This window comes from Lingula anatina, chromosome 5 (genome assembly GCF_051362555.1).
Source record: "Lingula anatina isolate TDL-2025a chromosome 5, LinAna3.0, whole genome shotgun sequence".
Taxonomy (NCBI): domain Eukaryota; kingdom Metazoa; phylum Brachiopoda; class Lingulata; order Lingulida; family Lingulidae; genus Lingula; species Lingula anatina.
Genome location: NC_141771.1, coordinates 8,429,271 through 8,443,341, shown reverse-complemented (window position 1 = coordinate 8,443,341; position 14,071 = coordinate 8,429,271). Strand labels below are relative to the sequence as shown.

The window sequence follows — 14,071 nt, the reverse complement described above, 5'->3', positions numbered from 1 at the left end:
GGGCTGCTTTGTTTACAGCTTGGAGTTTGCTCTTGCCATACAGTTGACGCAGTCTACTTACACAACATGCTGCTAGTCAAACTTCCTTTTTTTCTTATCAGCCCCACCCCTCCCCGCATACACTGTATTATTTCATCACTGCTTACAACATGCCTGTTAAAACTTGATGCATACTCATTCATTATAGCTATAATGCATGCTTCCTATATTTGAATCGAGTTACTTGTGTATTAATTTCAGATCACAGGAAAGCACTTTTTGCAAGGCCAGATTTCTACACCTGTGTTCATGCTAGGTTATCAACTTCTCACTGATGCCTCAGACAATTTATAGATATAATATAGTTTATAATTATAAATAATTGAGTGTATTTTGCCCATTTCTATTTGACTTGTCGATTTTTTTTTTGCTGGAACATATCTGCTCATTTAAAAGCTACTCCAAAATGCAAGAATTTCAGCAAAGATTATCTTAACTAATCAGCCTGTATGAAAATGACACTATTATTACTTACAGTCATTGGGACATGTCCAGTAGGTGACAGTTTCTCCAAATGACACATGGAGAACAGATGCCATTTTGACACCACCGAGGATCAGTTGTGACAAGTGGCGATTGGGAATATCTCCTACTGACCAGTGGTCAAATATAATAATCAATGTCAGATCGGTCAGTTTGGGTCACCAGACAGGTGACTGGCTAAATAATGACTGGTCAATCTCAAATTGTTTGGGTTTGGCCAGTAGGACACAGGTAGTTTATGAGCCCTTCAGCATAACCTGCATGTCCTGAGCATATCTATATTCAGTGAAAAAACCAACCATGGTAACTGCTCCTTTAATGCAGTTTGTCTAACAAGTGTTATGCCTCAATACTGACTGCATATTCCTCCAGAAAAGATGGGTTGCATGATCCCTCTGGTGATAAAATTTTCCACACTGGAGCACTGACTACATCTTTCACACACGGTGTCTATTTGCACTGAACAAAACAACTGCTCTAGGTTCTCCCGTAATTGACACAGATGATTCCTGGAAGACGTATAAAATATGTGGTCCCCTGAGCTGGAATAATCTCTACAAAGAGGAACTGGCTTAACACCAGAAGTGTGTGCACCACAAGTTCTTTTCTCCCCTCTAAGAATACCTCACTTTCCATAAACCAGCCAGCACGAGCAATTCAAAGTGCCAAGATTTATCTTAATGCCTAATTAGCCCCACAAGTTCCCTCCCTTTGCTGTCACTATTTGTTCTACTGTGATGTCTTTGAAATTGATTGTTGGGGAAAAAGTCAACAAACGTAGCCTTCTGGCCTCTCCTTGCCAAGCCGTCTTATTAAACCTAGCCGGGTGTGTGTGTACAAGGCAATGTCAACTCTGCCTGTGACATCACAATACAAAGCAATTCAATACAATGTCAACTTTCACTGTTCATGTGCTGTGTGTTATTCTCAATAGTGCTATGTTGCTTTTTCATGCCCTGAACCATTACGAGGCTAGCACCTCACTCTAATGCTCTTTACACACAACAGAGAGGCCATGGGGGTCAAGCAGCAAATTAACATTGACCCATAATTGGTTGAAAGTCAACTTATTGTGTCCGGGGGAGGGAGGCTTGTCACAGAACGATGTCACGCATAATTCAACTAATTTACATCACATTAGGCCTCTTTTGTATTTTTTCCATATGATTGGGCCAAGGAGTGAATAAGTACCTTCTTTTCAAGTTTATAAGACTAAGGTTTCTTTAGCAAAACTTATACAGTGTTTCAGGTGAGAGAGAGAGAGAGAGAGAGAGAGAGAGAGAGAGAGAGAGAGAGAGAGAGAGTAATACATCATAATGCATGGTGTTTGTGCAGCTATAATAATATAGTATTCATGACAGTGATCATTAAGATAGCTTCATTAGAATAAATGGTCTATTAAGTGAGAGTTTTCTATCTTATCATCAGTGAAAATGCATATATTGCAAAGGCTTCAACAGACCTTGTTATTTAATTCATACAAGTGAATATAAAAATAAAGAAAAAAATTGAAAAACAACTTGATTTGATTTGTAATACAAAACTCTACTTTGAAGTTTGTAGATATTTTATGAATTTACTTACAAGTACAGTTTTTAAAAATCCATTAAAAAATTCTCAAATAAAACAATTTCAACAGACTGTCTCTGTGGAAAAAAAAGTACAGAATCTATGAAACCACATGGGTCCTGTTAAAACCTTCAGTTAGTATCTATAATGCACTAGGTTAAAGAAAGCATATATATATATATATACCATCCCCGGTGAATCGTATCCGTTCATGCAGTGAGAGGTTAGAATGACCTAGCAGGGACTCGGCAGAACCCGCACGAACGATTCGCGCACCGTTGATCTGGTTATCCTCCTCCTCATCATCCCCATAGTCATCCTCATCCTCGTTATTGCCACCATCTGCAATTATACGAGATTAAAACGTTGGTTAATTGTTAAGTGGCAGTTAATCAGCAAGCAGTGCACTTATACTTTGTATCCTTGTGGGTTGATACAGTGTGTCACTGTATACAGATACAATGTATCATTGTATGAACTGACACAATGTATCATTATGCTAATACAATGTTATAATTTTGTGCTGATACAATGTATCATTGCATGTACTCATACAATGCATCATACATCCCTGTTGTCCCAATGACAATGGGAGAATTTTCTTGGCTCTGTGGATGCACTGGAGAGCCTCAAGTTTGAATGCAATCAGACAGATTTTGTTGTGTTAATTTGAAAACTGAAAATCAAACAGAAGCATGAAATGGAAGTTCATGACTGGTTGTCACTGATCTAGATGAGAAATATTAAGTCAAGTTTTTCAAAAACAACTTTTCCCCACTTTAAGAAGAAAACAGAAATGTAAAATAACCTCCTTATTTTGGAATTAAAGTGGTTATTTTTGAAGTAACTGAAGAACCAGAGAAGTTGTTTTTTTCTGCATGCAGGACCTGCCCTCAAATATTGGATGAACTTGACAGAATTAAATTGTTGAAAGATGACAGATTCAGTGGCACATGGAAGCAATTTAAAAATGTTATCATTTAAAGCAATGTTGCATGTCACAATGATGCCCCTAATCCTAAGCAAGCCAAATTTGTTACAGAAAAATGAAGTCCAAATTGGATATCATTGATCTGCTGCTTATTGAAAGACCCAAGTGGCCAAGCAAAGCCCTATTATGAAACAGGTAAATTCTCAAAAAGTTTAGGAGATTACCAGTGAAGCTGAAATAAGTGAAATTAAAAGACACCGCAAGGATGCCCTTGTTGGTTAATACTTGATAAAATAGAACACAATGCCCTGAAAATGTTGAATAAAACATTGGTGGTTAATAGTTCCCCATGTCATACAATTATACAATGCATGCAACATATTAGTTGCGCTCCCTTTTCATCCACCATTTTGTGCCAGTGGCGCCACCTAGTTTACCTGCATACTGGAAAGAGGCTGGACGCTTGTGTTTTGTTGGCAAAGGGAGAGTTTGACTCCCACTCATTCCTAGATTGAAACAGGAGAAAATGGGTTCCAAAGATAGAAAATAACAGATAGAGACAGGCTGAAACATATAATTAAATGTATAGATCTACGGATTAGCAGAACTGATACAGTTTCATCTTGACATTTTTTTATATGCCTTTCAGATATTCTACATCTATATGGTCACACTATTCACCCACCTCGTATTTCTCTGGCCATTTTTGCCTTCTGGTATATCTCACTTTTGGTTGGATCCAGATGCCCCTTTCTCTTTTCAGACATACTCTGCCGTCCAAAACCTTCCCGCCTAAATGGATCATGGCCTTCATCTGGCATAGGACTCCTGCAAAAACAAACATGATATTATATTTGTTGACCTGAGACATCTTACCAGGAATTTGGATGGAAATTTCATGTGAGTTAAAAAAAAGGTTTACTTAATAAATTAAAAACTGTTCAAATCTTAGTGGTTTATCTATTCATTTATGAATCATTTAATCAATAATAATAAGAAATTAACTGTTTTGGCTGAGGTGTTCTTCTTCTTTTTTCTATATTTTGGCCATGTCTTTTTTTTTTCTTAAAAGCAATGACAAAGATGAATATTATGATAGTGAATAACCAACATAATCTGCTTGAAAACGTGTGTCCTTGGCAAAATTTACAAAAAAACAAAAAAACAAAAACAAAAACAAACAAACAAAAAAAAAAAAAAAAAATTTCCAACTCACATATCCTCTTCTTCATCCTTGTTCTGGTGGTCTTGCCACTGACTGAGCCACTCAGGGGGGACTGGTGCCCCCTCTGTGGAGGCTCCCTGGCCCTGGGGCTGGTGAGAGGCAGCTATGGCATTGGCATTGAAACCTATTGTAGAGTGGGGCCTCTCCTTGGAGGTACTGGGTTTCTGAAGATGGGACAATAGGGAAATTAAGAATTTTTTTAAAGAAAACACAACAAGAGTATAATGTTTGGTGCCACGCATCAATGACATTGTATGAAGCTAATATATTTTTATACAGAATGTGAATGCAAAATAATACAAATCAGGAAATGTGAAAGCTAGCCCCTTAGAAAACAAAAATCATTTTGACAAAATATATCTTTGTCTCTTTGAATAAATTAAAACACAAAAGATAAAGCACAATGAAAGTTAGATGTGACTAATCCTTGGTATAAAATGAATTAAATAATAGGTATTGCTGATAAAAACACCTTGAAAATCTCAAAACCTATATAAAACCAAGCAAATGATTTGTTAATAGATCCATGGTTGGAAAAGTAACAAGATGCAATGACAAAGAAAACAAATAATGAAAAGCATATAGTATTCCATCTAAAACAAAAGTAGTGCTGAAATGCAACAAAAGGAAAATTGTTATCATCAGTGCAGTTTATAAAACAGCAAAGCCTTTGAAGTATACAAATCTGGGATAAGCAAACTTGCTAAATAAGTCAAATGGAATATGAAACAAAAAAGTCAAGATAACAAAATGTCTTGCAACTTGGACATGCGACATTAACTGAATTTGTTAAAAATGGGAATAACACAGAAGGCATAACCTTTAGATTAAAAAAAAAATGCAGAAAATTTGCCACAAACTATGAAGTTTACAGCAAACAATCTAAAGCAAACTTTGTTGCTGCAAATTTGCAAGAGTATCTTATTAATTCACCAGATTAGTAAAGATATGAAAAGGATTTAAATTTTTAATGGCCCTCGTTTCCTTCTTGCACATTTACAAGAGAGTTTGCAGCAAGCCTGAAATTTTGCTAACTGTACAATTATCAGTGGATTTGAGGGGCCTCTGAACTCTAATATGAGTGTAAGCAACCCTAAACTATATAGCATGCTTATTCGCCTTAAATCATTTGATGATGTAATCGATTTTGGACCATGATGCAATGAATAATATTTGATTTACTAAACTACAGAGCATTTCAATTATAACAATATTAGTAAAATATGCATTTAGAATGGAAATAAAACATCAGCAGCTACAAAAATCTACTGTGGAAGACTCAAACCAAAGAATAAATGGCCTTAAAGGAAAATGTCATTTTTAAAGTGAACATAAGGCATTTTGAATGAGAGCAAAATGTAACCATTCACCTACAAACCCAAGAACAAATTGTATCTTGCATCTTCATTTTTACATGCAACAGGAAATTCCTAACACCAAATCATCTAAAAGTTTCAACAAGGCCCTTAAGCAATTAACAGAAGCAACCATTGGACCTATGATCTAGACAACATGCAACTTGCTACCTCCCATTCAAATGCTTTGTTATTTTACCATTCTGGCTTGCTCATATTGCTTTCGAAAACTGCCCCTCTGCGGCTGTGGGTAATTAAGGAAATCTATAGAGGAATGCGGTCTGGCAGGGGAGGGCATCGCCCGCGGACGCAGCTGAAATTCAAGAAGCGCTGTAAACAAAGCCCAGAACCTAGCGCCATCTAGGACCAGCACGCACGTGACTAAAGTAACGCTGCCAACTTGTGGCTGTAGCTAGCAAACATACAATAAAAAAACATGGTATGTCCCAGCATATCGTTTCCATCAAGGAAAATGAGGTTAGATTTAGGATTAAATATAACATGTTGAACTGAACTCCTCATTTTTTTATTCTTTTCTGGACACTTTTTGTAGAACCTCCTCCTCTCTGTCTTATTAATTAAAATCACAAACCCATACATAAATTACTAGACAAATAAACAGTCAGTATAAATGGCACACAAGAAGTAAAATCACTAGGTGAAAGGAGTACTGAAGTATTGTAAAGAAACGAGATGTATTAAACAATAATGAAGAACTGGAGAAATGTTGATGATAAACATCTAGTACTACTTTATTGCTTTCTAGTAAGATATGGTGAAGTTATTCATCGCAGAGTCTTGAAAACACAGTCAATTCAATAAAAATCCTACCTTGACTTGTGTCAGCTGATCATCATCAATCATGATCACTTCTCCGGAAGATCCTGTCAATGTGATTGAATTATTCAGCTGATGTTGCAAGGAATTTGATTGGTTGGGAGGGGAATGATTATGTTCACCCATGGAAGTCCGATTTTCATTTAAATGCTCACTGGGCCCCATGCCATACGGAATCTGGTTTCTGAGACCAGCGCCTCCTGTTATTCTGTCAAGTACAGGATTACGAATTTTCTGTATGTCAATGGCCTTGTCCAAGTTATTTTCTTTAAATTCAGAAGGTTCGTCTCCTCGAACCTCTCCAGTATCTTTTAAATCCTCTCTTTTCAATGGCTGAGAGGAAAAGTCTTCCATTGCTTCTGGGCCATTGAAGAAAACCTCGCTGGTGTTTGACTTTTCTCGTTCATGGAGAATTCGGTGATCACCTCCGGAAGTATTTGGAGTTGATGTTCCACTGGCAAGTGGCGCCCCGATACGGCGTGCAATCACCAGGTTTATAATCCCTGGCACAGGGTCCGTTTTTTGCATGGCCCGCCTCAAAGAGTCCATGGCCTCCGTGTTCGTCTTTCCAATTAAGTTTTCTCCATTAACTTTGACCAGCTGGTCATTAATTTTCAATCTTCCATCCTAGAAACATATTCAAATCAGTGATTAATCTCTTAACATTGCAGATTTGAAATAATCAATCAGCATATATGGCTACAATGCAAATTAAAAGATGTACATTTGAAATGTTTTACCTGTAGAGATTACTATCAGGGAGAAAGATGCAACCCAATACACCACACCTTTATTTCAAGAAGTTACAAGCCTTTCAAAATACACAAACAAATTTTGTACTATTCATTTTTGTAAATTAATTTTATGCGGGATTAACTGTTAAGATCCAGGCTAACAGTCTTACATGTCAATTCTGACAGCAAAAGCCACTTCTTTCTGCGCTTTCATTAACACCTATGTCTTTCAGCGAAATATCTTCAAACAATGCTAACTGCCATCTTCTCTGGGATTGTCTTCACTTCCAAGATGGAAGATCATCATAATCTAACCCGAAACCAATCTGACAGCCATTTTCCACTCACCTTGGAAGCAGCACCGCCGTGAATAACAGCCTTGATGAAAATCCCCAGGTCTCTGGTGTTCCCTTGGTCATCCGTGGACGTCTTTCCTTTCACGCTAACCCCCAGCCCAGCCGACCCTGTCTCATTCAATGGAATTTCAAAGGACAGAATATCTTTGTTACCCTTGGCCGGGATCTCCTCCTCTGCAGCTTTTTCTGCTGGCTGTAAAGCATTCGTAGAGTCTGATTCCTGCAATTTGCATAAGGTCACAAGGTGCAAAGGTCAGAGGTTACAGGCAGCCACACAGTTAAGAGTACGGTTCACCAATGAGGTTTGAGAATACATTGTGCAACCAATCACAGGAAGGATCGAATGTAGATATTTGTCTAAATTTGTAAAAAAAAATTTCACTTTCTTTAGTTTTCTTTACAAATTAGGAAAAAAGAATGACTGGTTGCACATTATGGGAATAAAACACAAAGAGAAAGAGAGATATTCTACTAAATGAACATGCATGGTACATCTAAATATACAAGTCAGCTAATCTATAGGTATCTTTACAACACAGAATCACTGTAATGCTCTCTATAGTTATCTTTTACCCACAGAAGAAAAATGTAATGATATAGGACAGATAATGAATTAGATCCACATATTCTACAGTACTAATTTCCAAATTACAGGTACAAAAACAGCAATTCCATACATCAAACCTGTAAGTTCAATCAAACACTGTAAAACACAAGCCATTAAGTTACAACAGCAAAAAGCCCACGAAGAAATAAAGATCGGTATGCAGCAGAAACAGCATATAGCAGGTGTTTAAGAGCCCAAAGCTTTACCCACACTGACAACATCAAAAATTTCAATAACAGTGAGGTAACCTGGAATATCCTCAATGGCATAGTCTCCTCAGTAATATTTCAGATCAAAAATAAATCATCTGCCATCAGTGGATGACTATGTTGTTTCATGTATGGGATTTAAAAATGCCTGGATACAATGTTAGTCTTCAAAGAACCTGATTGTCTAAATGTGTCAGTTAATCAGTTTCAAAGCATGTTTTCAGTCAGCTTGCATCCATCAATCCTCTAAAAACCCATCAGTATCAGCCATCTGATTGTCATTAGTTAACTAAGGTCTTTTTTATGTTGATTTATAATCAATGCAGTCTGTATCAGTTCACTTTGAGAGGTCTGGTTATTATGTAAAAGGCTCACCTGAATCCAGTCTCAAAAATTGGCACAGCCAAATAATTAACTTAACAGTAGAGAATAAACTTTGTGAGAACTGTGAAAGACAGTAAAAACCCCCTGTGGAGTATATATATATAATTTCAGGCTTAGACCTCTCAAAGTGAACGGATAATTTATTACTAATATGAAATACTTAGCAGTATTCAGACAGTGTAATGAGACAGGTTGGAAACAGGATCGATGTTTGTTCTAACGAAAACATGACTTTAGTATCACAGACACTTGCTGGATGAATGTAAAACCTGCCAGACTGCAAGGTGCAATATAAACACTCTCACTACAGTTTATCTCAACACTTCAACCTGCAAGTGCATCTCATTTTTTTTACCTTCAATTTAGCATGCTTCAAATGCAAGAAAACACTGATTTAATTTGGTAACTATTGACAATTATGATAACAATTTATCATGAACAAACAAACAAACAAAAAAATCCATTTTCATATGTGGCCAATAATTTCCTTTTTTTCTATAAAACAGTGCTAATTTTTTTTATATGTGAGTGAAACAATGATTTTAATCAAAATGAAAACAAAAAAACCATAGCTTGGTGCATTATGAAAGATTTCCACTGACATGTGAATTAATTATGTGATACCAGATTTTCCAGGGCATATGAAACGCAAGTTATGCATCAAAACACTAAGTGCAGACTGTTGAAGAAATGGAAAGAAATTTTGAACTGGGTGTCAGATATGTGAAGTCCAAAAAGCAGAGAAATGTGAAAATAGAATAAAAACTAATACATGGGGAGAACTTTAAGGCAAAATGTGAGAAACAGTAAGCTGAACTGTGCCAAACAAAATTTCCCAGAGAGTCAAAATAATATCTTATCTCCTCAATTTCTGTCTTGGGAAAAAAAAGTAATTTGATTAGCTTACCAGTTGTAGTAAGAGAAACTGTCGGCTGAAATGTGGAAAAAAAAAAAAAAAAAATCAAAGAGTAAAATTCTTACGAGTCCTTTCTGATCAACCACCTGCCAGTGTTTCTGGTCTTACCAGTTGTCTGGGGACAGCAAACTGTTCCTCTTCCTCCTGCCTGGACACCACCAGGTTGACCACACTGCCCAGCTTAGTGTTCCGGAGAATGGACACCGCCTCGGCCTGAGTCTTCCCTGTCATCTCTATACCATTGACCTGATATCAGAAATTATTAATAGCTAGAATGTAGTCTTTGATGCTTAATAACTATATAGTCAACTGGCAAGAGTTCACAATGCATGTGTTGTGTTATAATCAAAATCATTTCATTACTGGAATTTCATTAAAATTTCATTAATTTGTGTTTTAAATTTGTTTCAAGCTTCTACCACCACAACGATGCCAGCTTCAGGGTTGTTAAAGGAGGGCAGAAAGGATGCCGTCCAGTGTAAAGGGGGTTTAAGCAACATACCTCCAACAATCTATCTCCAGGCTTGAGTCGGCCATCTTGTATTGCAGCACCCTTTGGCAAGATATTTTTGATATAAATGGGACAGTTTCCTCCTGCTGGGTTGTCCCGGGTAGTAATACTGAATCCCAGACCCTGTGGACCTGAAATAGCCATAAACATAGTTTGATATAAATGGGACAGTTTCCTCCTGCAGGGTTGTCCCGGGTAGTAATACTGAATCCCAGACCCTGTGGACCTGAAATAGCCATAAATATAGTTTGATCTCATCCATATATCATGAAGTTGGTAAGCAACAAAAGTAACCTCTTCCAAAAGAACAGTAATCAGAAGTGGATACAGAGAAAGGGGGGGGGGGGGGGGGGGGGGGGGAAGGAAAAGAGTGCCCACTACCTCCATAACATTCATATTTTCTGATGTTCATTTCCGTTTACAAACCCTCAACAAATCAATATAATATTTCTGACCAATTTGTAAACAGAATCATTAAAAACATTTGGCATTACTGTTTATAGACACTTAGCAAGTCAATGATAAATTTTTCAATATTTTGGTCAACCTAATATAAGAAAAAAAATTACAGGTAAATGCAAATACCTTTTGTAAGTTGTATGTGCACTTTCTTCCCTATCTTTCTTGTGTTAGTTGGTCCCGTTAAAATGTTCCGCTCAACTGGCACTACTGAAACCCCAGGTGCAGGCGCTGTCAAATGCGTAGAGGGTGACCTCTGTGGGACGGCAGGTGGGGTTTTCTTGTTAGGCGACGTAATGTCCCCTTCTTCCTCCCCTCCACCCTTCTGGTGTTCAATGTTCATCGGTACATCCATGTATTTTGTGTTATTTGTCTCTGACATATTGTTACCATTAATGAGTTTATCTCCAATGGCTTTTTCTCTTTCTGCTATTGGAACATTGTTTTCTTTCAGAACCTCATCTTGCTTTCGCCGCCATGATGGCTTGGGCATTGTGGGAGGTGGTTGCTTGGGCAATGGTGGAGACTCTGCTCGAATGATTTGAAGTTTAATATCGGGAGTATTCAATGCTTGGCGGAAGATTTCCTGAGCGCTGAAAACAGAAAAGTTGTCATTGGTTGACATACAGAATAATGTTCAAAAACATGTCAGTGAAAGAAATACATTTTCAGGAGGTTGATCTGATGATAGCATGTCATAAATATCTCTGGTATCAAATAGCTCATAATCTTATGTAAAACAAGTAAAAGCTTGTGACTTAGCAATTATATATTTTCTAATATGTTCTAAATATTATTCATGCACACAAAAATTACTGTTTTTGGATTTGCATACAGACTTAAAGCAATAATAACTCTTCCTTTGAGATTCAAAAATCCGCATGAAATACATTGTAAACAACGCATGGAAATATATTCTATTGTATTTTACCACTAAAACGGCCGTTATTGTAGGAAAACTAAAATCTGTGCTTGTCAATAGGGCTTTCGATCCCTTTTTTCCGGTCGACAAGTGCATTCGTTGCTAATGACGTAATGGTGTCACGCGGATTCTCGCGTTCATTCGAGACCAAAATAACATGGCGGGAAACCCTCAGACGTAAGTTGCGAGTTTTTGTACAGTGCGTCGGATAACGAAAAGCCCAGAATGGCACACATTGTGGATATAAATGCATTTTTAACAAAAAGACGAATATATCTCATGAATCTTATATAGTGTTGTTGTTGTCTGCTTTTCCCGAGGTTTTAAGTAGGTCACCAGTGACTTTGCAATGTCAGAGAGAGCTCCGTCAGTTAAAATCTCTTAAGAGATTTTAACAAAAAACCGTACGTTTAGGAAAAAAACCCTGGATTAACTTTGAATGCAGGAATGGGGTCGTTGGCCATTGGTAAGTACGGGAAAATTGCCGTTTTTTCCAGGAAAATCCAATTTTTGGCCAAAACGAAGAGTTATTATGACTTTAAATATTTTCAATGGTAAAGACTGCTCTGCATAAAAAAATGTCAATTGCATGTATTGTTATCTGAAAAATGGCTTTCAGGGCTAAAAACAATGAAAATGATTTGTGAACAACCTGAATTTATATCAAATTTAAAACATCATGACAAAGACAGTTCCCAAATAGTATTAGAAATCACCAACACATAAAAACAACAAAAATATCAATATTAACTTACAACAAACACTATAATAATAACGAACATAAACCGAAACCAAACTTACTGTGAAAAGTTAACATCAATTAAGCGGTTTCCATTAATCTCAATAATTTTATCCTGAACACGAAGGCGGCCATCTTTGTGGATCCTGCCTCCAGGCTCTATACCTTGAATTAGCAGCCCCATATCCCTAAAAACACAGGGTTAGTCGAAAATAAGAACAACAATTTTCCTGAAACACGTAACTAACCAAAGCTATTACACCAACACGCAAAGAAACAACATGAAAATAAAAATTGCTTAATGTCACATTTGAATATTAAGGCATCAGAAATCCTCAGTCCAAATTTACAGAGAATTATAACCAAGGACTTAAATTCTGATCCTGTCCCATGTTTCTCCATATGAATCATTGGTCGCAAAATATAAATCCAATTATAAGTCTTAGTCTGTTTAGAAAATGACAAACCTCACTGCTACGTAATTAAGACCTAAAAGCATGTGTCAGGTAAAATTTTACAAAAAGTTGTGTTAACTTTTCTTTGATAGATGAAAATTTTTAGAAAAACAAAGCATATTATTCACTGCCAATGGCTTGCTGATGCCTCAAATATCTTTATCATTCCTTCTTTTCTCTTTTCTTTCTTGCCATACTAACCACATCCATGGTATGGTTACAACACTAAATCTACAAATTACAACACTCATGTATAATCTAGACAATCATAGAAGTTCTCTACTTAGTCTAATAGACACATTCTAAACATAATGAAGGAAAATATGAGTTTTCAACAGTAGCACTATATCTATACAACATGATACATAAATTATATAATCTAAACAGTGAATAAATAGTTCTACGCTAGCAGATGCACACAATGGATACCTAAACATAGAATGACACCTTACATTTGAAGGACCCAAACAAATGACATATTTCAATTTTGGAAGTTATGCTGGATGCCATATTGTGATTCAGTTGGTGGAACACGTTATTTGATTTGCAACTAAGAGCTTCTTCAAAATTGCTGAAAACCCCACACTTAATGTTCTGCAAAATAAGTGTAAAAAAATACAGAAAAATAAAGAAAATTTGCTACCTTCCATAGTCATCATAGTCTGGGACAACATGAATACCAAGTGGTCCACCTTCATTTTTCAGCACAATCATCTCTTCTCTTCTTTCACTAATAATAATAATAATAATAATAATAATAATAAAATAATAATAATAGTAATAAACAACAATTAAAAAAATACAGACATGTCATATTTAGTGTAAGATGATGAGTATCTGCTGCAATATGTACTTTTTCTTACTTTTAAATTTTATTGTTCCCATGTTTATTCACTAGTAAAAATCAGTACTATAACAATTATACAATCATTATGTATATTTTCAAGATGCTGAAATCAATATACCACACTGGCATACTTTCAAGTAAGAAAGTCTGCGTAAAAAGAAAAAATATCCTAAACATAACCCTTATATCGTTTCAACAGAAAAAAAAATATCTGAGGGGAAAATGGTAACAACAGTATAAAACACTCAATAAACCAATGATCAAACCAATGTCATCGCCAGATTCTTTTGTTTTTGTCTTTCAGCGAAACAATGATATGTACACCAAAAAGATTTTGCCAGCTTCAGACAACTTCTAACAAAACAAATCATTTGGACTGGGCAACAACTCTGCAGTCATCAAAAGATCAGATATGAGAATAATATACACAATGCCCCCTAACTTTGCCAAAGAAACGCAAACTCAACCTTCAAACAGAATCACAAAATAAAAC

General features: G+C 36.3%; 1 protein-coding gene across 16 annotated transcripts in view; it reads right to left on the bottom strand.

Moving 5' to 3' along the window:
• The window catches only part of LOC106167537 (partitioning defective 3 homolog), a 51,340-nt gene that overhangs the window by 11,647 nt on the left and 25,622 nt on the right, over positions 1 to 14,071 (bottom strand). For 7 of the 16 annotated variants that reach the window (XM_087012492.1, XM_087012496.1, XM_087012504.1 and 4 more), the window contains 12 exons: positions 13,375 to 13,461; positions 12,339 to 12,464; positions 10,742 to 11,208; positions 10,148 to 10,287; positions 9,754 to 9,891; positions 7,522 to 7,749; positions 6,434 to 7,066; positions 5,802 to 5,915; positions 4,239 to 4,411; positions 3,708 to 3,850; positions 3,460 to 3,528; positions 2,278 to 2,433 (listed from right to left, as the gene is read on the bottom strand). In XM_087012492.1, coding sequence (XP_086868618.1) covers positions 2,278 to 2,433; positions 3,460 to 3,528; positions 3,708 to 3,850; positions 4,239 to 4,411; positions 5,802 to 5,915; positions 6,434 to 7,066; positions 7,522 to 7,749; positions 9,754 to 9,891; positions 10,148 to 10,287; positions 10,742 to 11,208; positions 12,339 to 12,464; positions 13,375 to 13,461 — 2,474 coding nt within the window. The remainder of the gene's footprint in view (positions 1 to 2,277; positions 2,434 to 3,459; positions 3,529 to 3,707; positions 3,851 to 4,238; positions 4,412 to 5,801; positions 5,916 to 6,433; positions 7,067 to 7,521; positions 7,750 to 9,753; positions 9,892 to 10,147; positions 10,288 to 10,741; positions 11,209 to 12,338; positions 12,465 to 13,374; positions 13,462 to 14,071) is intronic. The other 9 variants (XM_087012498.1, XM_087012499.1, XM_087012502.1 and 6 more) reach the window with 6 other exon arrangements.